General features: G+C 44.0%; 1 protein-coding gene and 1 long non-coding RNA gene across 6 annotated transcripts in view; one reads left to right on the top strand and one right to left on the bottom strand.

The window, feature by feature from the left end:
* Positions 1–27,615, bottom strand: part of SPTBN1 (spectrin beta, non-erythrocytic 1) — a 196,822-nt gene that overhangs the window by 93,717 nt on the left and 75,490 nt on the right. Inside the window, exon 1 of one of the 5 annotated variants that reach the window (XM_029937361.1) lies at positions 16,708–17,288. The exons of 2 other annotated variants lie outside the window; for them this stretch is intronic. In XM_029937361.1, the coding sequence (XP_029793221.1) occupies positions 16,708–16,816 (109 nt within the window). In that variant the 5' untranslated portion in view covers positions 16,817–17,288. Of the gene's footprint in view, positions 1–14,691; positions 14,760–16,707; positions 17,289–27,615 lie in introns of those variants that run through there. 2 more of the 5 variants (XM_029937360.1, XM_029937362.1) reach the window with 2 other exon arrangements.
* LOC115289819 lies at positions 19,226–27,424 on the top strand. Its single transcript, XR_003907822.1, has 2 exons — positions 19,226–19,705; positions 27,084–27,424. It is a non-coding gene; the product is annotated as an uncharacterized LOC115289819 (long non-coding RNA).

Genomic DNA, 27,615 nt, shown 5'->3' with positions numbered 1-27,615 from the left:
AGAGCATGAGCAGGGGAGGCGCAAAGAGAGACAGACATACAGACAGACAGAATCTGAAGCAGGCTCCAGGCTCTGAGCTAGATGTCAGCACCGGGCCCGATGCAGGGCTTGAACCCACGAACCATGAGATCATGACCTGGGCCGAAGTTAGACACTTGACCCACTGAGCCATCCAGGCACCCCTCTCACAGCCCTTTAGAATGGGTGAGAGAAATGAGATGCATGTCACTCTCGCAAAGTCACTTTACCAACATCAGCTGCTAAGCATCTGATTCCCTGTACCTGTGCCAACATTAGCTGCATGTTGGCTGACAAAAAGAAGTCCAAACCCCCCACTAATAATAATAAGCATTAACAATAGAAATGGAAGGCAAATATATATATCACACATCCTAAGGAGGTGTTTAGCCATTTGCCCAACATGCCCCACTGTTTTTGTGGCTGCCTCTCGTCAAAGTCCATCCCTATCCCCAGCATCCACTATCTCATTACCTAATCCTGGTCCTAAAGTTGCAGCTCAAATGTCAACTCCAAAAAGTTTCTCTCACATCCCACAACATAAGGATGTTATGTGTACATCTTAGAATACCTGCCACTTTCCAGGTAGTATTGCATTTTAGAACGTAATCCAAGGGAGTGACAGTCTCTTACACCTGTGTTTCTAGAGTGTTTATCATCTTAACTCGCTCACCATGACACTCACGTGCTTGCTGAATTACTGATTAAACAGGTGGATGGGTTTGATGGCTCCTTCAGCAGTGTTAGAGCTATAAATGTGTTCTTGCTTTCATCCACGGCCCCTATTCTTCGTTACCTAGCAAGCACATGCTACTCTATCCCAACAGCAAGTCTGCATTGGTGCATCAACTAGAGCACATTACAAGCAAGTGGCTTCCAGGTTATGCTGTTGAGTTTTGAGGGCAAGTTCTAGATGACAATACTTATCACCAACATAAAGAAAAGGAAGCAACAACTAGAGCCAACAGCTATCTTCCTGGGCTTACATGTATCTCCCCTCTCAGAGATGTTCTAGCTTTCAGTCACAAACTGAGCCACAGCAGCAAAAGGTGAAGCAAACCTCGGAGACGTTAGGTGACATCAAAATAAAAGGCCAACATCGTTACCCAGCTTTCCCTCTAACTCTGCCACAATAACCTAAAAACTGAGCCAGGTTCTGGAAGCTGCCCTAAGTACCCACCCAAACATGTTTCTTTCATGCTACAGGTCAATTCCTGTCTCACAGAGGAGAAAAGAAGAAAGACAAGGTTTTCATGACTGCCTAAGTAGAATCATGTTGGGATATAGCTTTCCAAAGGTATGTAAACACATTTTTCCTCCCCTTTTGGTTCAGAGTTTTGTGGACAGAGATTCAAATGAGTCCTTGATAACTTAAAGTTGAGCTGTCCTATAGTCTGTCACTGAGTCAACACATCATTTAAATCACAGGAGATCTCTGGCTGCAGGTATTTCATGTCTAACAATTCAAAATCCAGAGTCCTCAAAGTACTGGCACTGGGTCCTTATCCACATGAATGTCCATAGCTATCTTCAAAAAGATCCCAATAGACCAAGACTTAATATCACCTCAATTTAGGCTATCACATGGCTCAACATCCTCCAAATACCCTAAATACATTTATCAAACACTGGTATCCAATGTATCCAAATGGATGTCAGCTCTGACCTTCAAGATACACAGATGCATTGTCCCTCTGGCAACACCCCTTACAGTATCTATGATAGGCAGTTTAGCAGACTACACTGTTTTTAATGGAAAGATTTACTCATCAGTAGCAAGCAGTCTGATCAGAAATTGATACTTGAGAAACCTGACTGATGAGCCTTTCGTTTCTAAGCTGTGTATTCAACTTGTTGCTAGGTTAAGTGTCACACTGTAAAACACCTATGCATTTGGCTGAATCCCTAATAAAAATAATTACACACATGTGTTTTCAACAAAATGTAAAAGAAATTAAAATCAGTAAAATCTACCCATGTTCTAACAGACATGTACCCTATGCCTTGGTTTTTGCCTCTACCTATGTAGAAAAAAAAAAATACACACTTTAAGTTCAAAGAAATGTTGAAAACAACCCCCTCTTGCCGCAAAATCACCCATTTGTCACTTGCTGGCTAAGTGATCGTGCCACCCCATTTCACCTTAGTGATCTTCAGGTTCCTTAAGTCTCAGGGCAGATAGGACATCACCTACCTCACAAAGCTACTGAAAGAATAATATACAGTATATGTCAAAACACCTGGTTCATACCTGGCTCACGCTGGAAATTTCAACCACAAAAGCCTTTTTTTTTTTTTTTTAAAGTTACATTCAGTGCAGGAGAGAAGCATGTGGTTGAATTCTTACATCACAGGCATCAGTGGACTCATGAGCAATGTGGTGGCAAGGCTGTGACCTCCGATTCCAAGCCAGCCTGCACTGGTCAGGCTGTCACAGCACCACCAGCTTATCACATGGTGGTGACACAAGCATGACCCATCCTGAACATAGGGCGGGCATAAGTGACGCCAGCACAGCACATTCTTGGCTTTCTGACCCTGGGGGAGAAGGGCCAGAGGCAGGAAGAAGAAAACCACATCATAAATCCCACACCCACAGTGGAGGACGCTTTCTGAGGAGCAAGGGCTAAGGAAGTTGCTTCAAAGCACACTCAAGAAACTGTGTAGGCTGCGGCTAGATGAGGTCCAAACGCTCTCTCCACACCTAGGCACGCCTAGATCCTCCCAGGAAGATAACTATCTCCAGAGAGGCAGCGTGGAGTGGGTCGCTGTGAACACACAACTGGGCGTGATCACGTCTACTGGCCCTGTGACACTGAGCAAGTTTCTTCATCTCTCCAAGCCTTGGTTTCCTCATCTGTAAACAGAGATAACATCTATGCTATCTCTAGCATTCCTCTGAGCCTGCAATGAGGTAATACATATAATAAATGGCACAGAGTCAGGTATTTAAGTAGTCAGTAAACACAGGCAATTGTTACTGAAAAGGTCTGTTCATCAGACCAGTTGAATGAAACTGAGAACAGTCTCGCCATTTGTTTCCCCACACAAAAATTTCTTGGATTTGATTGTGAATTCGTATTTTTCATAGGGTGCTCACACACATTATTATAACTGATTCTCAAAGCAGCTCCTAGATGAGTAAGGAGGGCAGGTGTTCTCCATTTTGCAGGTGTAGAAAGCACCCACCCCATCCTTATATTCACCCATTCAAATCCTATTACAAACACCATATCTGCTTTCCTGTCTCTTGACTTTCTTGTGAGCCTCTAGAGGGAAGTTGTACCCTAATGCCTAGCAACAAGCTACAGAGATGCCCTCCAGAAGGCAGAATATTAAACAGGAGTTGAGTAACACCAATTATTAGTCTTACAATCACATCTCTTACTGCAACAGTTTCGTTTGTTGGTTTTTAACACAGGGGACCTTAGCAAATGACTTACTGTAAATTCCCACTAGGAAAGGGGAAATATAGAGAGGAGATCCCAAAGCCAACTGCTAAATCATTGAGTGACCTGTGCCTCAGTTTCCTCTCCCAAAAATCACTGATGAGCAGAAGCGCTTCTCCTTATCAAAGGTAAAGTGACCAAGGATCCATTGCATAACTTAGGTTTGCAGACGACTATGAGCTCATAAGGAAAATGAGGTAAGAAAGGTCACTTCAGAATTACTGGATGACAACACTGGCAGAGATGATACCTGGACCCACCCTCCCAGCTGACTCAGCACACAGGCAGGCCAACAGCCCCAAATCCGGCCAGCTGCAGAGCCCTCACCCAGCAGGCCAATGCTCTAGTGCCCGTCCCTCAATTCCAGGCCCCTCTTTTTCCAAAAAAGCCAACTGAATTTACTACCTAATAAAGACTGCAGTATGTGGTCCTGTGGCCAAAAACTCCTAGTCAAGATTGGCTATAGTCAGGCCCACAGCTGAATGACTGGGACTTTTAAAATGCTTCCTTGTGTTTCAAATGAAAAAATAACCTCTTGTCTCAAAACTGAAATCATATACATTTGCAGAGGAAAACCAATGATTTTTTTTAAGGAGGGGGCAGGGGACTGAAAGTCACTGTGCGCTGAGAAGCAGTTCTTTGGCCACAACTCGTTTTCTTGTGGCTATCTCTTCAGTTTAAAAAGCCAACCTTGCACATTAATCTGGTATCTACATTTCTGAGGCCCTGCCTCTATTTGCTCAGAGTATTATTAACGGCTTGGCTTCCAGAAGAACATTACTCATGCTGTATCACTGTGAGCAAAGACATACTTGCAGTTAGAAAAGTTGCCTTCACTTTACAGTCACACAGTATAAAGATCTGAATGAATGGCTACCACACCCAGAACAATGGATTTCAGTTTCGTAGGCTGCTTTTCACCTCTCTGGCTAAGAAACTAGATTACATGAGTGTGACCCTAACCCCTCTGGTCCAACTACTCTTGCCCCATCCCACTCAGAGAGAAAAAGGAAACAACAACAAGGGACAACCTGATGTCTAATTAACTTCTGGGGAACTGCTACTGCCTCTCTAAGTACCTCAGTACCACGGGCTTCCTTCTCTCCTTGCCGAAGTTAAATCCCCCAGCACCCTGCAGACTACAGGGACTGAATGAGGGAAGTCCCTAGGGTCCTATCGAAATTTCATTTTATCAAAAGAGTAAATAGACCCAGATGAGACCTTCCTGAAGTTACAGCTCAGCTACATCAAAGAGCCAAAACCATTATCATATGATTCATTCTCTCACTCAATACATTATTTATTATGTGACTGGTGAGGCCACCTCTTTTCTAAGAGAGGAGAGGCCACAGGGAGGAAGACCAGCTAACTCATTTCAAAATAACTATGTATGCATTACTTCCTTACTTCACTCGTTCATTATTTATGTGTCAAACACTAGGAAGGCACACAGGGATGAGCAAACATATGCAGACCTTGTCTTCTGTACACGCTAACAGGTATTTTCATATGTAACTATGGTGTCCCACCGCCCAGCCTATCTGGGACTTAGGGAGGGAGAGAGATTGCCCATAAGAACAGCCAGTGCTGAAACTGGGAAAGTCTTTGGCAGACTAAGATGAGTTTGTCACACAATCAATATGATGTACTAATTTAAGTTTTACAGCCATCCCAAGGGCTATTCATTTTTCCTAGTTTTTAACAGATCAAGAAAATGGGGTCTAGGGAGGTCACTGGTGAAGCCAGGATTTGATGCTGGCTTAGGTGACTCGGCGGCCCATGTGCTTTCCACCGTTCTGTGTTTCTGAGAAATACAATGTCGGAACACCAAACGCCGCCTACCGCAGCCCTGAGCCTTCTGCACCACACCACCACAGCCAGGTTCTGATCACTCTCCTCTGCTCCCCCGGCCACTCCTACCCAGTCTCCACCACAGACTATGCAGCTGCGATTTCATCTGCTTGGCGGTTGTTCACAGATAATGTGTAATCTCCCTCTACCACTGCAAGACTCAACTTTTTATAGCAAGTCGTTTAAACCTCTGTAGGAATAAACATCTCCTTCAATAGAAATCAGGGCACCATTTTCAAGCATCAGAAATACACTTTGCACTAGACTTGTACCCACCTCTCAACTACTATACACTTAAGCTAGTGATATACAGAAACTCACTGGCATTTAACAGTTCAAGCAGACTACACAGACTTTCAAAGACTTCATATACATTAAAACAGACCTTCAAAGTTTCTCTTAAAAAAAAAAAACCCAATTCAAAATGCCAAGGCCACATTCCAAGAGATAACCACCATTTGCACATCCTCAATGTCCCCAAAATAAGGCCTATGGTTGGTATAAGGATTTCAGGCAAAACACACACACACTCCAACTAGTCTGTACTTAAACGACAGCTCTCACTCCAAAATTCCAGCACAATTACACTCCGTAGGGGGTAACATTCACCCAAATAATGACACAGCCTATGTAATTTCCTTGCCACCAAAGAACAGAGCCTGCAGACTTTTTATGTTTTGCTCACATTCTTCATGTATAAAGCGTGCCTCAGTGATCCTCAAATTAACCTTCCACTTGCATCATTTCAGTATTAAAAGAGACTTTAAGGCTGGATCTTTCACAAGGCCTGTGTGAAACCAAATATAGGCTGGCCTGTGTCTCCATGCTACCGTGATTACTGGATTTGCCACTTAAAGACCCTATGCCTCTTGAAAACAAGGTTGGGGCAGAGAGAGAAAGGCTAAGAAAAGCCTTTCAAAAGCACACACAGTAGAGGCATTCACCAATCCGCAGAGGGCGGGTAATGTTAGTTTGGCTACAGTAGTTCTCTCTGACAAAGTGCTGGAGGCTCTGGCTGCAGCAATAACTGCTCTAGATGCTTTTTATGAACTTGGGAAAGCCAGCACCACTGTGACCTTCAACCGACATCAAAAGTTATCAGACTCAAGTGACTGCAGTCAACCTTGTGTACATTCTAAAGGGGAACATAAAAGGGGGTGTTTCAGTTGAGTGCATTTTCAGGCAAACCAAATACTCTTCAGACAGGCTGAAGGAAACCACACCCAGAACAGGTTTCAGGGGTGGGGGTGGGGTAAGATACTCAACTTAAGTTCAACAGACTGGCCCCTATTGGGCTCCACTTTGCCATTAACCAGACCTGTAATAATAATGGCTGTCAGTGATTACTGAGGGTTCACCATGTGACGGGAACTGTGACAATTTCCATGGAGAATCTTACTTATTCCCTACAATAATCTTATTTCATAAAATCTGTATTAGCTTCATCCCAGAGATGAGTCAACAGGCTCAGATTAGTAAAAAGACTGCCCTGATCTACAAAGCAATTTGGCAATAGGCACAGAAATCCCCACATATGAAAGTTTATAATATAATGTTAAGTGAAAAACAGAAACAAGACACCAAAAAACTGAATCTTATAATGATTATAATAATCTTAAACTGTACATACATATAGATAAGAACTAGCAAAAAAAAATCTGCTGGGATTGCTGGATCTTACACTATTCTTTCTTTTTGAAGGTGTCATAATTTGGCTATGAAATAATTATATAAAATGGATTTTGGAGTAATATAGAGAACACTATGTTTAAAATTAAACTTTTTTTTTTTTTTTTGCCCATTAGTGACCTTCAATCCTACTGTGGTAAGAACATCACCTGAGTGGCCTCCTGACTCACACTGCTTTCATCACCTGTGCCCTTTTCATCAGGAAGGCTCTGGACTGGTGTTAGTTGAGAACAGAAATAACTTATCTCCCCCATCCCTTTTCTTTCTCCTTTAAGGGGCAAAAATGCACAGCCATCAAGTTTCAGCAGGTGTTTTTGCTCCTCCACCTAATCAATACCCATTAATTTTAAAGCTTCACCTGCAGACTCACAGGAAATGAGCACTTACCAAGTAACAGATATTTAATGTATTTTAAATCCACTTTTAACAGCTACAACTGAATGCACATGAAAGTGGACTAAAGTCTAAGCAAGTGCAAGATGAGCATCATTGATTTAATATAGGTTGATTTTACTAAAATGGAGCATGGGGGAAGAGGATATTTTTGCTTTAAGAAAAAGTTTAAAAGTACATAAATGGTTGAAGTCATAAAGCAGGTATGAATTTAGCAAACCTCTACTTCCCAGGATTCAACGCTAAAATTCTGAAAGAACTTAAACTGGCCAAGAGAACTGTTTTAATTCTCCATTTATACCAAATGGGTAGGGATGCCTGGGTGGCTCAGCTGGTTTTAGCATTTTGCTTTTGGCTTAGGTCATGATCTCACAGGTTCCTGAGTTCCTGCTCTGCATCAGGCTCTGCACCAGCAGCAGGGAGCCTGCTTGGAATTCTCTCTCACTCTCTCTCTCTCTCTCTCTCTCTCTCTCTCTCTCTCATACTGTCTCTATCTCTCTCAAAATAAAAATATAAGCTTAAAAAAAACATATATACCAAATAGGTAAATGAAGAGAAAGTGCTTTTTTAACCTCACCAATTGCGAGAAAAGCAGGATTCGCCAAGTACAAAAATCCAAGCCAAATTCTACAAAGATTTAAAAAGCTAGGAATTAACCATGTTTTTAAAGCCCTGTAATCTCCTAGGGTAATACTAAACTTTCTTTAATTAACTATTATACATTTGGATACAAGATTATTTTTATAGTTACTTTAAAATGCTTTAGATTACCTGAAAGAAAAAAGCCCAGGAAACCTTTAATATAGACTCATATAAAACACATAAACTTTAAACCTCAGGAAGGTCAGAACCTATCTGGAACTTTTTCACTCTGCTCACAGGGGTAAAGATGCAAGTAGAGATTATTTTGAAGACAGCACTTTTTTTTTTGTTATGTTTAGTTATTTTTGAGAGAGAGAGAGACATCATGAGCAGGGGAGGGACAGAGGGAGGGGGATACACAGAATCCTAACAGGCTCCAGGCTCTGAGCTATCAGCACAGAGTCCGATGAGAGGCTTGAACCCACAATTTGAGCTGTGAGATGATGACCTGCACGACCCAGGTGCCTCCCAAGGCAGCACTTTTTAAACTTGAAGATGCCTACAAAGGACCTGGGGATCCTGTTACAACCAAGTTCTGACTCCATTGATCTGGGGTGGGTTTGATGATTCTGCATTTCTAACAAACCCCTAGGTCATCTGCAGACCAAACTAAGTACCAGGTTCTAGGTACCTTGCAGTTTAAAATTCGAGGAGGCTATGCTGTTGCTCACCCCACAAATGCCAAGAGTCTCCCAATTGGTTTCCAGCCTCTTTTCCTGACCACTATTACCCTCTAAAGCTATCAACACACTTAGCAGTCAGACCTACCTTTCTTGGGAGGGGGAAAAAAGTCAGAACAAGTCACTATCCTATCTAAAATCCTTCAGTGGCTTTCCACTGCTCTACTTACCTCCGAACTCCTTAACCTGATCTACAGGACCACACATCCTCTGGCTTTTCAATTATCTTTCTAGAACTCCTCCTATCCACCCTTCCTCATCTGCACTCTACAAACTCTGGCCACCCTGAACCTGCTCCACTTCCTCTACCCTGGTCTTGCATCTCTAGCCTGGGTGTCTAACCTGGTAGTTTATTCTCCACTTGTTTCCACTACTCAGTAAGCTCAACCAGCATTTCCAGCACTGCTGAAATACACTTTCTCACACAGTTCCTAATCAGGGGACAGTTCTCACTGAAAAGCTGGCAATCAACAAATTTTTGTTAATAAACTAATAGGATATTAAAAATAGGATAGGATACTTAAAAATCAGTTTTATTATTTCATTTCTTAGGATTCTTCTTGCTCTAAAGTTGCCTAGATTAGTGACCGACTACTGAGCCTTTAAATGCCAAGTCCTTTGCACCCATGAACTGGTTTAACTGCCAAAGTTTTAATTAAGCCAATCCAGCTAGGAACACAGAAGTTAGAAAAATGCTTACAATGCCTTTACTATTTATCTCACCTGCCATTAGTTTTTCATAGCTGGGGGCTTAAGAATTGATAGAAACTCGTCAGACAAGAAGGGAGAAAAGGCACCAAGATCTAAAATGGTTGAGATCTACCTGGCTTACTTGGATAATGTGCACAAGTGTAATTCCACTTTGAACAGATGTATGCCTGTGAAGCTATCGTTAACTGAAAACTTGAAGTTCTGTCACTATTTATGTCAATTTCCAGAAGACAGGAAAACCAACCCTGAAATCCATATTTTAAAAAAATTAATGTTTATTTATTTTTGAGAGAGAGAGAGAGAGAGCGTGAGAGAGCATGTGTGCGTGCATGGGAGAGAGAGAGAGAGAGACACAGAATCTGAAGCAGGCTCCAGGCTGAGCTGTCAGCATACAGCCCAGATGTGGGGCTCAATCTCTTGGACAGCAAGATCATGACCAGAGCTGAATTTGTACACTTAACTGACTGAGCTACCCAGGTGCCTCTGAAATCCCTATTTAAATTGCTGTACAATACTGGTCTTCTTGGAATTTATTCATATGTAGAAGTTTTCTTTAAAAGAAAAGATGATGGAAACAATAACCACACTTTACATTTTGAACAGTACATGGATGTTTTCAAGGAAGCTTCATATAGATTATGGCAGTACTGTTCAACACAACCCTGGAAGTTAAACCTGACAGGTATTCAGGTAAGGATAGCAGCCCAGATCTTCAGAGATCCAAGACAGGGCTGTCTGGTTCCCTTCCAGTTACCAAGTTGCTGGGATTTCTGGTTTTACAGTTAAAAGCAGTAGATTCTCTACTAAGAACCAAAATGGAACTAAATGAGATGCCTTACAGAACTGTACTCACAACCTGCAGATACTATTATCTTTATGTCTATTTTTTCTAAACTTAGATCTTTCTGGATCTGGATCTTCACACTGACATGGTGGGCAACCAGGACAGGCAACTGCCATCTGAAAGATGGAGATTTTAAATGGCTTCTCTAGGTTAGTGAGACAGAGGCCATTCCTGACTAAATGCCTTTTCCACTATTAAACTATTTTGTTCTAAACATACTTTTTTAAACTAAACTCTTCATTCTTCAATAAATCAGATTTTTATCTGCTCCTATTTAGGAGCAATTCATGCAGTTAGCTCCTCCCATCACCGAATTACAAAGGTTGTATGAATGATCCAGTGAGGGAGTAGTTCTCAAACTTGAGGGTGCATTAGAGCCACCTGGCAGGCCATAAAAAACACCTACCGCTGGGCCCCACCCCAGAGTTTCAGAAGTAGGACCTGAGAATTTGTATTTCTTGCAAGTTCCCAGATCACACTGATGCTGCTGGTCTGGGGGACTCTTTTTGAGAATCACTGCAATAAAGTAGCCCATAATAATAATTTCATTTATTTACTCTTTAACAGACTTGGTAACTATTATATGTAAGACAGGTTATGTCAGACTTTTGTATTTATGCCCCTATACTTTGTGAAAGGTAGAAAAAACAAAAAGATTAAAAGAACTGTAACCAAAAGCTGTATGTGAAAATCACAAAATGAGCAAGTGCTTAAACTTTATAATCTCATAGGAAAGGAATTCAAGCAGAGATTCTCTGATCTCTCCCCTGTCTGGGAATACTAAGAACTAAGTGGCATCCAAACTGGAACTCGAAAGTAATAATCCTGACTCGAGAAAGAATTCCAGGTACAAGAAAGCTGGAGAGCAGGATGTCAAGGCAGGGAAAACGCAGGGTAGGTTTAGGGAATCCTGAGTACTGCTGAAGAAGGAGCAACAGGAGCTGGAAATGGGAAGGTCGGCTGAAGCCAAGTCACAATGGAGTCAAGTCCCAAAACTTTTTGCACAGAACTCTAATCAGGGCCCAGCGTTAGGGAGGCTTTAGGAAACCAAAGGTAGAGGCAGTGGGGGTCAGCGAAGAGATCCCTTTCTGGGCCCAAGGCATCTGAAGAGGTGACAGGAACAGTCCTCAGAAAGCTTCCTCAGCAGTCAGGTCATTTAGTCCTATTTCCCTATCCTAAGAAAAGTGGTCTCTCTCCCCGCAAGGGAGTTATGGGTCACCTACCTCTTCTTGCTATCTGGCCTCCAACAGTCCTTTTAATGGGCATCCCAGTCAAACACCAGATTTAAGCTAAAGGAATTGGCATTCCCTTGACCATGAGAGTTCCTAGCCCACCAAAAACAGAGAGCACCACATGTCCAGAAATCTGAACAGTCCTGCGCTCATCAATTTTCCATGCCACCACAATGCATTCATGATATCTGGGGGGCGGCTGCTATGGCTCATTACCTAACCCACTTTGTTGTCCTAGAAGAGATCAAATTTGGAATCTGAAAACCTGGATTCTGGAGAGGTAGTCTCATACCAAATGAGCCACCTATTTCCCTATAAAAAATAGTAATATCTACCCCAGAGAAATATTATTATTAAATACACTCACCTTTACTTAGAACTTACTAAGTACTACATCCCATGCCGGGTACTTGTTAATTATGCAAGATGATACATATTAAAGTTAAGTGCTGTACACATTAGTAGTTATTATTATTATATCATTCAAAAAAGATTCTAATTCACAAATCTGTTAAGAACTTCCAAATTTTAAGGGGCTCCTGGGTGGCTCAGTGGGTTAAGTATCTGACTTTGGCTCAGGTCACGATCTCACAGTTTAAGAGTTCGAGCCCTGCATCAGCCTCTGTGCTGACAGCTCAGAACCTGGAGCCTGCTTTGGATTCTGTGTCTCCCTCTCTCTCTGTCCCTCTCCAGCTCGTGTTCTGTGTGTGTCTCTCTCTCTTAAAAATAAATAAACATTGGAAAAATTTTTTTAAAAAGAACTTCAAAAAAAATTAAGCTGAAAGTCTGGTAAACTGCTAAAAGGATTTTTTTTTAATTGGTTACTGGGCTTAGAAAAGCTGTAATATCATATTGACAAGTATCCAATCTTGTATGTTTTCATTAAACTACAAAATGCTCTTATAAATCCTGGCTCCCACCCCGCAAGAGTTCTCATTTGTCACCAACTCTTTTCACTGTAACAATAAGAAAATACATGAAGGCTAACACTGTATACCTAAGAACTTTAACTTTCCTTCATGACAACGAGGTATAAGCCCAGCAATCTTATATCTCGAAGGCTTAAGATGTTATGCAAGACAAATATCTAGGTACCCCAACAAACTGGCAAGTTTTTAAAAACTTAAAACCAGCAATATTCTTTCACTAAGAGAAGAAACCAGGATCAAAAAAAATATGAAGAAATGTAATAAAGCAACTCTGACATAGCAGGTAATAAATTGCTCTGTAGTTCCCCTGTGTCCCACTGAAGACAGACTACTCCATAACTCCTTCTGGAGAGTGGGACACGTTCAATGAGCCAGAATAGCTAAGAAAAAGCACCTTTTCCAGAAGTACCAGGTGCCATATGTCAGGGATAGGCTGCAAAGAAGGCAGAAAAAATTCATGTTGATGCTTTTCAACAAGATCCTGTCTTCATCACAACCGCACTGCTGGGGCCAACACAATCAGTGTTCTGGGAGGCAGGTAGGCAGGAGAGAGCAATCCGGTTAGGGTGCCCATTTCACAGTGTAACCTCATTATTATTATTGCAGAAATAAAATAATATTAGTATCTAAAAGCGTAGCAAAAGAAAATTAGAGAACAACAATGTGCAGCCTGAGCCCAGTAATGCCTGTGACCCTGGTCAAGCTATTTGATCATCTTCTCATCTTTAAATCTCCTTAGGTGCGTTACAAAGATACCATATATAAAGCTCCCACTAACATGTATGGGACGTAGTAGGCACTCAATGAGATCTTTTTCCTACCAATCACAACAAAGGAGACAAGAAGCTTTACGGAATAACTGGGATGTGAGCAGAGTTTTTAAAAACTGTAAGAACGATTTCTGCAGGCTGAATGGAAGAGTAGGGCATTTAAGGCAGAAAGCAGATGATGAAGGCAAAACCTGTAGCTCGGTTTTATGAAAAGCCACAAGCCTGCCTACCTGGAAGATTTGACTGGAATGTAAGAGGCGGAAAATGAAGTATTTGGGGTTCAGGCTGTTTGGGGGAGGGTCCAATGCCTGGCACTTAATTTACACCTTAGGCACAAGCAACAGTTCCTGAGTAGAAGAGTAGCAATTCCTATAGGGAATTCAGCTGGCTGATTTGAAAATGAACAAAAGTCATTATGAACTTGTTACTACAAACCCATTTTTCTACACATGTCAGGTTGAGTTTTTTGTGTTTTAGCATTTCTTTCTTATTTGGAAAAAAAAACCAACAACCCAACCAACCCACCTTTAAAGACACATGAACAGGTTCTGAGGAAGGTGACAACTTATTTCTACAGATGAACAATTTGAAAAAGAGAGAGAATGCACTTTGGGTGTGTCTGTTAGGTGTGCTGGGTGTTGGTGGTTAACGTCTGAAGCCATCTGAGGCTGAAGGTCCCGTCTCTTGTCTTACTTATGCCAGGAACACGGGGGTGATAAATATCACTCTACATCTCAGTCCCCTAACCGAGAGTGTCAGTAAGTCACACTTACTTGCTTACTATCTAAGTAGACTAAACACATTTTAATATTATATTCCTTTAGCTACAACATCAAATCTCTTCCCCACGTCCCTCCTGAAATTTTTAGGATCAAGTGTAAAAACAGGTGAAGCCAGCAAAAATATCTCCCACAAAATCACAGTACTCTCAGGAATAAATGCCTCAGGTGTAGATGCTCAATGAATAAATTCATGTAAGAGACATTTAAAAAAATCAGTTCAGAGGACCGATTTATCAATATTGGGTTATAAAGTGCCAGGAAGGATAGGATTCAGAAGAATAAAAAATGGGGGAGAGGGGCAGCTTTTGGAAGCATGCATAAAATTAAATCAGATGATATAATCTATATATTATCAAAGATGTGATGATTGGAAAAACTACAAATACAAACTGGGGGTAGGAAAGGGAACAAGTTTTAGCAAAAATTCCTCTAAAGTTGCTTAAAATGCAATCAGTTTCATTCATCATTACTAAGGAGGATGCTATGTTTGTTATTCTCCTGGGATCCACCATACTGGTAAGTTAATTCATCCTTTCTCAGTTTCTCAACATGGGTAGTGTTCTGTTGCAGAAATAACAACACTAAACTTATGTAACTCCTAAACCACAATATTCAGAAATAAGAAAGTTATCTAGAACTACATTAGATAGCAAAAGTCACTTAAAAAAAAAAAAACAGCAAACAAAATGTAAAGCCCATACCTTTGAAGGGATTTCCTTGAGACACAGAAGTGAGCAGTGTGGTGATTTTGTTTTGTTTTTTTATTTCATTTTACTCTATCCAGGGAAGATAGTTTTAAGACATTTCCTGTGTGTAAGCTCCACCCTTCTCAGTGAGCAGTTTTACAACCATCCTCAAACCTTTCAGCCTTTTGTTATGGGTGAGCCTTTGAGAATACTGCTCCCCACACCTTACATTTTCTCCTTGGATTTGCTTTTTTTTCCCTGAGACTGCAAGAGCGGGCTGATTAAATGTTGGTAATAGGTTTCCTGATCAAGGATCTGCCATCGGGTGCTTTCTCCTTAGGGGTATGACACAATGAAGCAGGGAGACTTTGTCATGCTTAGAGGAGGTGCATGCTGAATTCTCAAAAACCAAAACTATGGAGCTTCTAGCACAGACCTAGAAGATAACAGACACACCACCATTCCTCTCTTTACCATTTGCAAACGTCCTCTGCCTCCAGTTCCCCCAACCCAAGTTTCCCAAAAAGCAAATTCCACCTTCAGAGCTCAAGGGGAATGAAGCAAAGACACATTACCACTCCCTGAGGGGAGTGAAGCTTCCTCTTAGCTAACTGCCCCAGGAATGCAGCACAGACTAGCAAATGTTTAAAATCACGTCCTGTTCTGCCTCTTGTTTTCCAGAAAAGTGTCATTACTGTCAACTATTTCACAAGACAAATAAACCTGTGAATGAAATATATCCTCCCTCCCCTTCCCAATGAAAACATTCTAGGATTGAGCTGCTTCCTTCCTTCCTCCTCCTCACAGGAACCACATTTGTGGCACCAAGAAGAGTTAAAATAAGAAACATACAGTGTGCGAAGACCACTTTTTCACATCATTAGAACCATTCCTGGCCTACTACTGATTCCAGGGGCTTCCAAACGGAAGGAGTTCTGTTTTCACTTATGAGTCCTTTTTCATGTATAAGCCCTGAGAAACCGCCAGACAGGCCTGTTGCTTGGGCAGGGACAGCCAAGGGCTGCAGGGGCCACCCCAGCAGTGGGCTGCAGGCCCATGATCCCACACACTGCTGCACACAGGACCCCGCTCTCCATAAAAATATATGCGGTAAAATACTGGATTCATTCAATTATTTCAGACTAATATAGATGCCAAGAAACCTATAATTGATCCAACTAATCCAACCCATAGCATTGGAATGACAATAACTGGCTTTCATTATAAATTACATAGCCTACTAAATTGATGGGAAGGCTCTCCCCAACACAATACATCAAAAGAGTTAAAATTAAGCTTCGGAATCAAAACTGTAATTTACCCAAGGCTTAGGAACAAAAAGACCACTCCCTCCTCCCCTTTCCTATTGTTCTACGGGACTGGGTGACGAGCAGTGCACTTTACACCTTTAGGATTCCCAGAGGTAAGAGGCTGGGGGCTGGGAGACAGAGGCAACCCGGAACCTAATGCTTGCACACCAACACGTCTATTAGCATTGATCTACTGAGCTGCAAAGATAGCTAAAAGGATGGAAAGGGTGTGTGCAGCGCGAAGCAAATACCTGACAACCAAGAAAGCCAAAAGAATATTGGGTGAGGGAAGAGGAAGGGAGAGAGAAGGGGAGAGGAAGAGGGAGAGAAGGAGAGAGGGAGAGAAGGAGAGAGGGAGAGAGGGAGAGAGGGAGAGAGGGAGAGAGGGAGAGGGAGAGAGGGAGAGAGGGAGAGGGAGGGCGAGAGGGAGAGGGCGGGCGAGAGAGAGAGAGAGAGAGAGAGAGAGAGAGAGAGAGAGAGAGAGAGAGAGAGAGAGAGGGAGGGAGTGGGTCTCCAAATGGAGGCTTTTCTTGAGTAGAGAGTGAGAAAGTGTCTCCGTTAAGGAGTGAATGGGAGTGCTCGCAGCCAACCAGAAGCTTTGGGGCTAGGCCGTGCGGCGGCCGGTCTTTATTAGGGTCACGTACCATATGGCACAAATAAAACCTCGGAACCCCCGTAGGCACAGCCTCAGGACAGGCCCGGCCTTCGGGAGGGGGCTTACCTTGTAGCTGCTTGAATCTCCCTTCCAGCTGGTTGTAGTTGTAAGGCACCTGCCCCGTGTAAGCTGGCGACAGCGGCCCTGAGATGCTGGAAGTCCTCTGCAATTCCATTATGCCCGGCGTAACGCCGCGGCGGGCTGCACGGTGGAAATCCCGCTCCGGCCCCCTCCTACCCCCATCCAACACACAGCAGCTTCCGCACGGCTTGGCTCCCGGCCCCTGTGAAAAGGACTGGACCTCAGGCAAGCCCCATTCTGGTCTGAAAGTCCAGCAGACTGATCTGATAGGAAGCTGGCTGCAGTAGAGTCCACCTTAGCCTGGCCAGGAGTTACCACTCACGCATCTAATTCCTTGTTGTTTTCCTTCCTTTTGTGGCTCTCGACTAGAAGCTTGAAATAAATTACCGAGGAGGGGCGGGAGGACGGAGGGAGGAAGAAAAGTAGGTCCAAGTCCTACTTAAAATTTTTTAAAATATGGCCAATCCTAGGCATGCCCGGATCGCCAAACCCAGGAGCTCGCAGGAGCAGTACACACACCTCCTCCCGGCTGCCCGCGGCGGCCGCCGGTTTGTAATTTAATCAGGAGCCACTCTCCGTGCGCTGGGCGGTGATGTCACCTGATTAGCATAACAGCATTGTAGAGGAAACGCAGGCTGTACCACGAGGAGGGGCGCGGGGGACGCCGGCCGGCCGGCGGCCCCCCACCCACAGGCTGCCCCAGCGCGGCCCGAGCCGCCTCCACCGCCCTGAGGCCGTCGACCCCCGGGCCGGGCCCAGGACGCGCCCGCCGCGGTGGTACCTTCCCGAACAAAGCTGCTGGAATTACAATCTTTTGTGAAGAGCCTCATGTAACGGAAAAGTCTCCGATTACTATCACAAGAAAAGGAGGCAACCCGGGAGGGTGAAGAGTCCTGCGGTTCCCCGGCCGGGGCTACTCATCCACTCCTCAGCGTCCGCGCAGATAACGCGGCCACCGGCGCTGCGCACCTAGGTGCGCGCAGCGTCCCCACTGCGCGGGCGCCAACCACGCGGGGCGGCGGCCCGGCTGGCCACTGCGTACAAGTGAGACAAAGTCACTCCGGCCTCAGCGAGGCGAGGTGTGAGTTCATCGCCCAGAAGAAACTCCTCAGCAGATTTGTGCGGCCATCACAAGATGTTTAGCAGGAGGTTTTCGAGTATAAACACTGGCCTCATAATACTAAGTCAATGCTAGATTTAAGGGAGCACGGATTTGCAAGGCATTGTGGGAAAAAGGTACACAGGTAAACACCTCAAGGATCCCTGAGCTGAGAAGTTTATGACCTAATGGGGAGATTGAGAGCACAGAAATTATCTTCAATTTGTAAAATGAGGTTCCTGAACTTTTGGGTTCTTCAAAATAACTAAAACTCTTCTCCCTAACTTCTCCCACCAATCTCAACCAAAGGAAAAAAAAAATTCCTGTACGGAGACAATAACAGTGGTCAAAATGTATTTTGGGTAAATAACTGACCTTAGCTTTTTCTACCCACCACCCCAAACCCCCTCCTCCCTAACTACAGGCAGAAAACAAATCACAGATTTGGCTTTTCCACATGGAACCCTGCAGCAATACTCACTGAAGAAGGTAGCTTCTTCTAAGGGATTCCAATCTGCACTAAAGAGGTGGGCCTCCTTTCCATGTTTACTTCAGTCCCCAGGGCACTGGTAATTCAAGCAACTGCTTCCAGTCCAGGGCTAGAGTTAAAACAAACCTAAAGTCCAGCTAAGTGCTCAAATCAGCAACCCCCATTTCCGATATCTACAGGACAGGATTTTTAATACATCCAGGGTCAACCTTTAGCTTTCCAAAGCCAGACCCAGGACTTGAAGGCATTTCTCATCTTCCAGGATGCTGACAGGAATGTGGAAAATGTGGGGTTACTGGAAGAAGCACTGGACTAGGATCCCAAGACCTGAGTTTCTAGTCCTAGCCAAGCCTCTTAAATTGCCTATGACCTTAGAAGAAACCTGAATTCTTTCTAAACCTCCCCTGTCACACAGGGATACTTAATACCTACCTCTACAAGGTCAATGAGGGAATGATGTGAAAATACCCTAACAATGATAACATTCAAATAGAAGTGTATTTTTCAAAATACACCTCTTGCGTATTTTTCCCCTCATATCACATCAAAGCTACAAAAAGTTGAATGAAGACATTTTCTCAATTAAGACCTTAACAGGCCCTTCTTTACTATTTAATATATTATATATTAATATTAAATATACTTCACTATTAAATACGAAGTTTTAAGTCTCTTAAGTGTCCAGCTGTGGGCAGAGACAAGGAGACTGCAAAGTGCTTGCCAATTTACAATGCTTTATTTTTAATCTTTAAGCCACTTAGTGAATACAGTATGAGTCACCACTCTTCGTGTCTCCCTTTCAGCTCCCTCTGGTAATGGGGAAGTTGGTGAAATAAGCTTTCTAATTAGTCAGGTTACATACTGGGTGATGGGGTAGAGTCTAGGACTAGTGTAGCCACTCTCAGTATAAAGAACAGACTCCAAACAAAGACAGACAGAGTGAATACATGCCAAGTAAGAAAGGTTTTGAGGCTGGAGAAGGATTTAATAACCCTGCGGGGTCAAGAGGTGAGAAGTGGCAATCTATCTCATGTGATGGGGCAGGAGAAGAAGACACAACCCTGATGATTCATCTGGCCACCTCCAACTCAGCAGTGGGGAGGAGGTAAAAGAAGGCCAGAGGCACTTGTTCTTTATTCCATTTACCATTTACTGGACGCCAACTGTGTGCAAGGAACGTTGCCCAGGGAGGATTCAGAGATGGCTGGGAGATGTGAGAGTTTCTGACCAAAGGAGATCAGACAGATCTGCAAACAGATGGATACCAGAAGAACACACAGGGGCCAAAGTAAGGGAGTTACAAGAGTTCAAAGGACAAGGGAGACACAACTGCCTAGGAAGACAGGTGGAAACAACTTTAGGAACTGGCATTGTGACCAGATTCTGAAACACAGGTAAGACTGTCGACAAGGAGGGATGAGAGAGAGCCTCCTCTCCTAGAGTGGGGTGTGGGGTGGGAGTGGGAAGCAACATAAATAGAAGCACCAATTGGACTGTCCCAGGGAAAGCACCAGCAAGTGCTACCATCTGACTGGAGCATAAGGGACTGTCAGGCAGGAGGGAAGCCCTGACAGAAGTAAGCCTGAGCAGGGAACCGGTGGAGACTTTTCAGCTAGAGGAGATTGGGTCTAGGTTGGGCTCTAGGTGGTAGTCAGAAGAGAGACTGAAAGCAGCAAGGTCATTCGGGTGGTTACAGGAATTCTCCAGGTCAAAGGACTAGTCAGTGTGAGGCAACAGGAACAAAAAGCAACGGACTGATGCAAGAGTTAATCCATAGGACTCTCATAACCAACTCCATGTGTGTGGGAGGTTCAAAGGCTAGAATTGCAGAAGACTGGGGTTTTTAGAGCTAGCTGCTGGGTGTAGGGGAGGACTGAACATTTCCTTCTGGCTATGCTGAATTTGAGTTACCTCAACACTGAGGGGTGACATGTCCAGAAGTAGTCAAGAATGTGGAGTAAGCAAGAGCTCAAGGCTAAGGAAAGAGCCTGTGCACAGTGACCGAGACTGTAGTGGGCTTAAACCTGGGAGGGAATTTAAGTGGCAAGTGGCTGCGCAGAGAGTCCTGGGGAAGGCCAGGGGCTATAAGCAAGAAGAAAAAACAGTGGAGATACCAAAAGAGCTACGGAATGAAAATCCAAGAGAAGAAAGACATTTAATGAAGAAAGGGGGTAGGATGGCATCTCATTGCAAAAAGAAGGAACTAGAAAGAGAAGATGTGGATTGATCCAGTGTGGGGTTGAGGAGGTCACTGGGGTAATAAAAGCTGAAGCAAGGTTATAGGGAGTTAGAGAACAAGGAGCAAAGGGAAGAACAAGAAGGTAGAGGTGGTAAATGGGAGTGACACGACCAGGGGAAGGGGCTCTGGGCCAGGGTCCAGCTGAGCACTGTGCACAGATTTCAGGCCTGAGTTGGCACAGGTAGGAAAAGGCCAGTGGGGAAATGGCTTGAAGGCATGGCTGGGGCAGCCAGCCGTAGCCAAGAGAAGAGATGCCCTCACCTTCTGAAGCAGAAGGGAAAGGACGAGGACATTCTGAGGAAGAAAAAAGAAATGTAGAAGAGTCTACCCAACTCTAACTTAATAAAGCAAGAGACCAGGGGTCTTATGCACAATTTATAGTGCTCTAAGAAGAATCCTGAAGATGCTTAAAGGCAGAAGCACACAGCATGTGAAAAGGAACATGAAGGGAGGCAAGATCATTTTCAGAATGCTCAGCAGTCAACAAAGCTTTCTGCAGAAACAGACCCTGTGATTTGGGGCTATCCCCTCAATCTTTTCTAATCTAAAAAAACATGTCCCTCAGCCGGGCCAGGAATATCAACACAGGCAGCCAACTCTGATAAGAGTTGTAGCCGCCTTCAAGTTGCACCAAGATTCCAGCGCACAGTGAAAGGTACCTGCCAGCCTTGTGGTGCCAGGATAGTAAAACCAGGTCCCTATGGTTATCTGCAGACAGCACAATGAGAAGTGCGGTGGTGTACTGAAAGACCCAGGGCCACGGTACTCAGGCTTACCCCATCTCCTGAGTGCTCCAGGAAAGCGAAGTAACTGCATGTGTGTCTAACTTTCCCTGGTCTTCACCATCCTCACCTATAGATCAAAGAGGTTGGGGTCTAAATGTTTTATTGATGATAAATAAGCTCCCTTCTATTGGAGACTATTGTTGTAGTCCCAATTATCATCCATCTCCATATAAACAACTGGCCATAATAACAAGAGTTATCATATTACTACAGCACTCTGTAATTTACAAAATGCTTTCACATACATTTCCTCAAGTAACTAAATCTACGAAGTAGGTTTTGTGTCCATTTTGTGGACAAGGCAACTGAGATTCAGAGATAATGTGCCTTGCCCAGGCATCCACAGCTGATGCATGGCAAAGCCACACCTGAAACCCTTGGTCCAGCCCTGTTTATCCTATGTACTTAGAGTAGAATATCAATTTACTAATGGTTTGTAAGCTTTTCAGAAAAACCAAAAACCATAAAAAACTCAGTAAGTGGTATCATGATACCTAAAACCCAACAAGCAAGCCTCCATATGAATCCCTGCAACACTTAGTTTGGGTCAAGAACAGGCACATTCCGTGCTAGTTTATGTGGAAGTTGCTACTTTTGAGGGTTCTCCTGTTGTAAATGGGTTTTGTTTGATCTTGTATGGCTGGGTTTAAGTTCCTTTTCTTGTACTTGGTGGACCTATACACTAAGATTCTGTATGACTTAGCATGTAGCATATGAGTGGGAACACTAAGAGATGAGATTAAGCCTCTGTTCCAAGAGGCTTTATTAAGTCTAAGAGGTTGAGAGAGAGAGAGAGAGAGAGAGAGAGAGAGAGAGGGAGAGAGAGAGGGAGGGAGAGAGAGAGGGAGGGAGAGAGAGAGGGAGAGAAGGAGAAAGACAGAAAAATTACTGCTTTCCCTGCATCATAACAAGCTTGAAAGGGTAAACTGTGGAGTGTTCATTTCCTGAACATCTAAACACTAAGAGGATTGCAATGCCTGGGAGAGGATGGCCAACATGCTAAGATGTGATGGGATTTATACACATTCAAGGACTTGAAAAACCTACCCAAGAGCTGGGAAAGAAGTGGTGGGAACTTGTGGGGAGAAGAACTGGGTGTTATATGGAAACCAACCTGACAATAAACTATTATAAAAAACAAAAAACAAAAATAAAAGAATAAAAAAAAAAAAGTGGTGGGAACAGGGAGGGTCATAACACAAGAAAGTTTCACATATAAACTTTTGCTAAGTTCTCTGCCGTTTCTAGATCTGCCTTTCCTTCATCTGGACAACAGCTGGATGACGACAATTTCTCCTGAATGTTTCTTTATAGGAAACCAAAATACTACTACTAAAATAATCCTCCTCCCCTGGTGTGGCCAGATAGAAAAGCGGGCTCCAAATCGTGCCAGTGCATTTATGCTCCTGGAGCTGACGCATATGTGATCCATCTCACTTCTCTGGCCCACCCACCCCCTTCTCCAGCCAGCCTCCTGCTCACTCCTCCTAGCCTTGACTCCTTAACTGTGGGCATTCTTCCTCTGCTTCCTCTCTACTGTACAATGCCCAGAGAGCCTCCCACCCCCAACTACCAAGTTACCACTGTCCTTTCTCCCAAAGCCTGCCTCAGTCTGTGTATTCTCAAAAGCCCACCCCTTTTTCAACAGGAAGTGCACCATGTCAAAAGCTCTATCAACTAGCCAAGCATACCACCATGAAATCCAGTCAAAAACAGAAAACAGGGGCGCCTGAGTGGCTCAGTTGGTTGAGGGTCTGACTTCAGCTCAGGTCATGATCTTTCGGCCTGTGAGTTCAAGCCTCACGTTGGGCTCTATGCTGACAGCTCAGAGCCTAGAGCCTGCTTCAGATTCTGTGTCTCCCTCTTTCTCTCTCTGCCCCTCTCCCATTTGCTTGCTCTCTCAAAAATAAATAAAAACATTTAAAGAAACCAAAAAACAAAACCCCCCCAGAAAACAGAATTACTGGAATCCTTCCCCTGCCCTCCCAAAACAATTTTAAACAAGTCCCACTGTGAGAACACATGTCTCTGACTCTAGCATTTCTGTGCCACGGCTAGCGAGTGGCGTGCCATGCTTCCAGAACATCTCCTTTCTCCCCAGTGGCACGTGGCACACAGGCCCACAGCCTGGGCAGCTGGAAGCAGTCAGCACCACTTCCTCATGATTCCTCCGGCATCAACACCTAGAACACTCCTCTGCTTACTCCCAGGGCACCACCCCCGGGGCATCTGGGTCAGAGTTTAAAGGAGGAAAGGTGCTTAAAAACAGATGCGGAATCTAGGAATCTGGCTCTGCTACTTTCTAAGTGTGTGATTCCCTGAGCCTGAAAAGTGAGCACAATAAGGGGACCCACTTCAAAGTTGTTCTATAATTGAGATAAATGGTTGCAAAAGAGAAATGTCAGGAAGGTACCTGCACTACCCAAGCAGCTATGATTGCTAGTCTTTAAATTCTTCATGGAGGAAATTTTCATAAGTAATTCTACCCTACCTTTGGCCACCTGTTTGCCAAGGGGGCTACTGGCTAGAGGCTGTTACAGGTTTCCTATGGAGTCACTGACCTCAAGGCCAGGGACCACAGGGGGCACCCCTCTGGATTTCTGTACAAGGACAATTCAGGATGGTTAAGACCAGTCCTTCACCAGGGAGCCGCTCACGAACCTCATTTCCTTCTCTTTCACTCACCCCGTTTTGCATGGGGAAAGGCATATTCAAAATCCTATTTAATAGATAAAGTAAAACAGTAACACTTCAGAAATAACAAGAACACAATATTCCCTATGAAACAAGTTACAAAAGGCCTATGTTTATTTGGGATGGAGCTATCAGATTTGATCCTTCAGGACCCAGAATACATAGAAGAAAAACAGAAGGCTAAAGGTATTTTTCATCTATAGTGATTGCTATCTCTGTTCCATGAAGGATATGCATGTTTTTTTCTCTCTCTCTCCTACACACACACACACACACACACACACACACAGACACACACACACACACACACACACACACCCCCTTCCTGCAAAACTATCTAGTTACACAGCTGCATCTGAAATACCAGGGCAAATCTAATTCCCATTTATATCCTTTTTCTCTTTCTTGTTCAGCTGGTCTCAGGAGAATATGAAGTACCTGACATTTTTGCTGAGAAGGAAAAAATGGCAAGTCACACTCAGTAACAAGTACCCAACGTCCTGGGGAAGGAATGCAGTTTATTGAATCTTCTACCCTGGCCAAACCTTATCCCTGCATTCTTATCGTCTCTTATCTGCACATGCAAAGCTTCCCTGTATGGACAAAAGAATGCCCCAGTCCAGAGGCCCCACCTTTGGCAAACAGGTGCTGCTCTGCCTGTGAATATAACACCGGCCAGAGCCAAGACTAGGCTCCTCTGCTACAGGCAGAGTGGTTCAAAGGGAAAGAACATCTGAGGAATGCAGCTGGGGCCAGGCCTGCTCTTGCCCAGGATTTTTGGTTCTCTTTCCTACCTCCAACATGGAGGGAAAAGGCTGACACACACACAGGTGTTCAGAACCACTGGGCCAGAGTTTTACAAGGAAGCAGATGGGACAGTGAGAAAACGCAGTTTCCTGGTAGCATAGCTCATGAGAAAAAGTTGGAAGAGAGGAGACACAAATCTCTTCTTTGTGAAAACAGGCCTCTGGACCCTGCCCTCAGATCTTCATCCCCATGTTACATTTCCCAGGAGCTTACAATGGACTGGCCTTCGTGAGAAAAGTTGAGAAGAGCTGTTTGAACAGGCACCCAGAGAAGGAAGGAGGACAGAGTGGAGGGAGGCGAACCTTATCATCAAGGCACAGGCCCCATACCTCCTGGTCCACAGAAAGTAAAAATCAGTCCACCTAGCACATGCTTAGTCCCATCCAGGAACACAGGCCACTGGAGGGACCCCCAAGTTCTAAGATGTGATTTCTTCTCTGGAGGCACTTTCAACCTAACTGAGGAAATCAGACAGATAGATGGATGGTGACAGACACACACGACATGTAACAAATGAAGTCAGTGACAGTTACTGAAAGTACCATTCTGAATGGATCAACAACAGCATCTCTCTGTTTGGTGGAGATAAACACACAGCAGGGTGGGGTTCCTCCCACATGAGCCCTCTGGGTAATGCTGTCTTATCTGCAATTTTAATGTGGCTTCAGGCCAAATCCCTGCCAACAAATGCCAGGGTAACACAGAAGTGTAGGTTATTGTATTTATTAATTAGGGGTCGGAGATATTATTTCTTCCTCTTTGAATAACAGGTCCCGATTACCCAGTTGCAGGTCTATGGAACATTGTGTGCGGCCCTGGCATGTTAAAATGTGAAATATTTTAAGGGTGCAGTCATTTCTTCCTCCTCAGCACCTGAGCTTCTGCCAATCTCTCAATGAGATAACACAGCCTCCTTCCCACAGGACTTTGCTAGGCAGCCACTCACTGGGCACAGGCCCTGAATAATTCATGGTCAGCCCAGTCACTCAGGAGCACCAAGGCCCGCCAGCTGCCATTATGGGAGCAGGCTCCAGGCTTACTGCAGAAGAATACCTCCTATCAGCTACCTCCAAGACCTTCTTTATAGAAGCAAACAACTCTTCCCTTTTCTTGTCCATATTTTTAACTAGGTACTTTACTACTAGATAAAAGTTAACTTTTAGTCTAAAGAAGACAGATCCCAAGTAGTGATGGGGTGGGAAGACAGTGACACTCTCAAATGCATGGTCAGGGTATCATTTCCCCACTCAGGGCACTGAGATGACATGGCTAAGGGACCAGACAGTGTGCCTGACACAAGACAGATGTTCAATAAATGCCAGCCCATGTCTCTTTCTCCTACTTGTCCCTCTGCTCCACGAAGCTTGATTCACACTACACCTGTTTTGGGCTTTTCTGTCTCCATGCCTCTGTTCTGGGTGCTCCCCTCTCCTCTGAAGTCTATCTATCCTTATTCAAGTCAAGCTCCAAACTTCCCTCCTCCAGGAAGATTTCCCAGATTATCCGTGCTGAGATGATTGCTCCCCCTCTCAGAAACCCTATACCAGTACCGTCAGCCCCCCTTGTCTGGCACCTCTCATTCACTGCCTTAGAGTATTGCTTTTCTTATGTACCAGTCTTATCAACCTAATTAAAATAATGGCAAGTACACCAGTTACAGACTCAAGAGAAGTGAAAAATGGACTCTAGTCTCAGCTTTTGTCACTGATTGGCCTTGTGACCCTGAGCCGGTCCCTTGGCTTCTCTAATTTTCTCCCTTAAAACCATGAGATGTGAAATCAAAAAGCTCTAAGGCAATGCTCTTGGAAATACATTACAACCTGTTTTAGGGCAGATTCAAGTATTAGAACACCTTCACTCTATACTCCTAAGTGCAGGATCCCCTAAGAGGCAGCTGTTAAATACCATTCAGCCATTTCAGAAGCCTGGACAGCAAACCAAAGCCTGAACAGAGCAAGGGCTCTGTGAGAGAGCTAGCACCATACGGAGAACTGCAGTGCCTTCTCCGCCTTATGGAACACCCCTTGGTCTACATGTCAGTCCTTCATGAGGAGAACGTAAGAGCCAAACTCCTAAAACAGGTGTCAAGAAGGTCCTTTTAAAAATGTCCCTACCTAAGTCAACCATCTTATTTCTAGATAAGGAGAATGAGGCACAGAGTGGCATGCCCAGAGATACAGAAGAAGTTATTGCATGCCAGAAATTAGAAAGTACACCCTCTGAACTCCTGCTGCCTTTCATTTCCAGGCAAACCAGGAGCTGTGGACAGAGGAAGCAGCAGGCATTTCTCATGCCTGTCTGTCAGGGAAGCGGGCCCATGGCTCAGAATTAGAAAAGGCCCATCTTCATCCAGTCTCCCACTTCACCACCCAGCATTCAACACCATGGTGAAGCCAAGAGGCTCGTACTAAGTGGCAGATGACCCTTTTTTCCCGTGTTCTCTGATGTCCAGTGTGCCCCAGCACAGACAAGAATGAAACCCAGACGATGATACTGACAGCTTCAATCTTACCTTTACAGACCGACACGAAATCAAATATACTGTCGGCCCCAATAAACTCTCTTGTCGAAAGACCTTTTCTCTCTAAGTTTTCTGCACTGAACTTTTCTTTATTATTCTTATGATATTCTGAGGTAACAGTTTACTCAGGAGGCATTTTTTTTAAAAACATCTGAAAAATGGAATCACTGATCATAAGTAGAATTTTAATGATAGGGAAGGAATGAAGTGAGCTAAGAAACAGACTAAGCTCTTCTCTAAAACCTGACATTGTTCTCT

This window comes from Suricata suricatta, chromosome 4 (assembly GCF_006229205.1).
Source record: "Suricata suricatta isolate VVHF042 chromosome 4, meerkat_22Aug2017_6uvM2_HiC, whole genome shotgun sequence".
NCBI lineage: Eukaryota > Metazoa > Chordata > Mammalia > Carnivora > Herpestidae > Suricata > Suricata suricatta.
Note: the sequence above shows the minus strand (reverse complement) of the source record. Positions and strands in the feature narration are given on the sequence as shown.